Source organism: Priapulus caudatus, unplaced genomic scaffold (assembly GCF_000485595.1).
Source record: "Priapulus caudatus unplaced genomic scaffold, Priapulus_caudatus-5.0.1 Scaffold243, whole genome shotgun sequence".
Classification (NCBI taxonomy): Eukaryota; Metazoa; Priapulida; class Priapulimorpha; order Priapulimorphida; family Priapulidae; genus Priapulus; species Priapulus caudatus.
In genome coordinates, this window is record NW_014577304.1 from 343,745 (window position 1) to 344,755 (window position 1,011).

The 1,011-nt window shown below is 47.9% G+C and overlaps 1 protein-coding gene across 1 annotated transcript in view; it reads right to left on the bottom strand.

Annotated features, from left to right (window-relative positions):
* The window catches only part of LOC106807924 (oxysterol-binding protein-related protein 8-like), a gene marked incomplete at its 5' end in the record, with an annotated part of 20,389 nt that overhangs the window by 12,830 nt on the left and 6,548 nt on the right, over positions 1 to 1,011 (bottom strand). Inside the window, one exon of the mRNA XM_014810438.1 lies at positions 283 to 319. Coding sequence (XP_014665924.1) covers positions 283 to 319 — 37 coding nt within the window. The remainder of the gene's footprint in view (positions 1 to 282; positions 320 to 1,011) is intronic.

Here is a 1,011-nt window from a genome sequence, read left to right on the forward strand (position 1 = left end):
CATACAGACCTGTATATATAATCCACTAACATACCCTACGCATTAACAGTAAACACCCGGTCATTTCTAAACTGACGGCCTGTGTGGTTATATATATATATACACCACATGAACAAACTAATAGCATTGCTTATATAGCAAGCGAAACATAATCGCGCCTGTTCACGCAGGTCAACCATCTATTGTTACACATCTAATTCAGATGAGGCACATGCATAGCACGCTAAGCGGACAGCGCAGCCAGCCTTTTTAATTTGCTATTCAGCCTCACTGCCCGCGCACCTGCGTGCGAATGCAACACGCGCGCGGCAACGAAGCCCTACGGGGGTTTCACAGCGTAATGACACGGTGCGGCACAACAGATGCTAACCGCTCTTTGATGCTGTTAGGGGGGATGTGTCCAGGCGATGAAAGGAGAAAGATAATGGGCGCGGCAGGAACGATAACATAAGAGGAGGCCGCCACGGTAATGAAGAAAGCGGGAGCTACACGTACAATAACAGAGGAAGAGGACACCCCATGTATACTCATGAAGGATGCGGGCACGACATGTAGGATAACATCCCAGGTATGATAATGGGGGAGGCAGGCACCACAGGTAGAATAACATAGGAAGAGGACATCCCATGTACAGTAATGGTGGAAGCGGGCACGACGGGTAGAATAACATCCCAGGTATGATAATGGGGGAGGCAGGCACCACAGGTAGAATAACATAGGAAGAGGACACCCCATGTATACTAATGGTGGAAGCGGGCACGACATGTAGGATAACATCCCAGGTATGATAATAAAGGGAGAGGGCGCCACACATACAATAATAACTAAAGAGGGCGCCACGGGTACAATAATGAATAAAGAAGGCGCCACAGGTACAATAATGAATGAAGAGGGCGCCACAGGTACAATAATCAATGAAGAAGGCGCCACGGGTACAATAATGAATGAAGAGGGCGCCACAGGTACAATAATCAATGAAGAAGGCGCCACGGGTACAATAATGAATGAAGA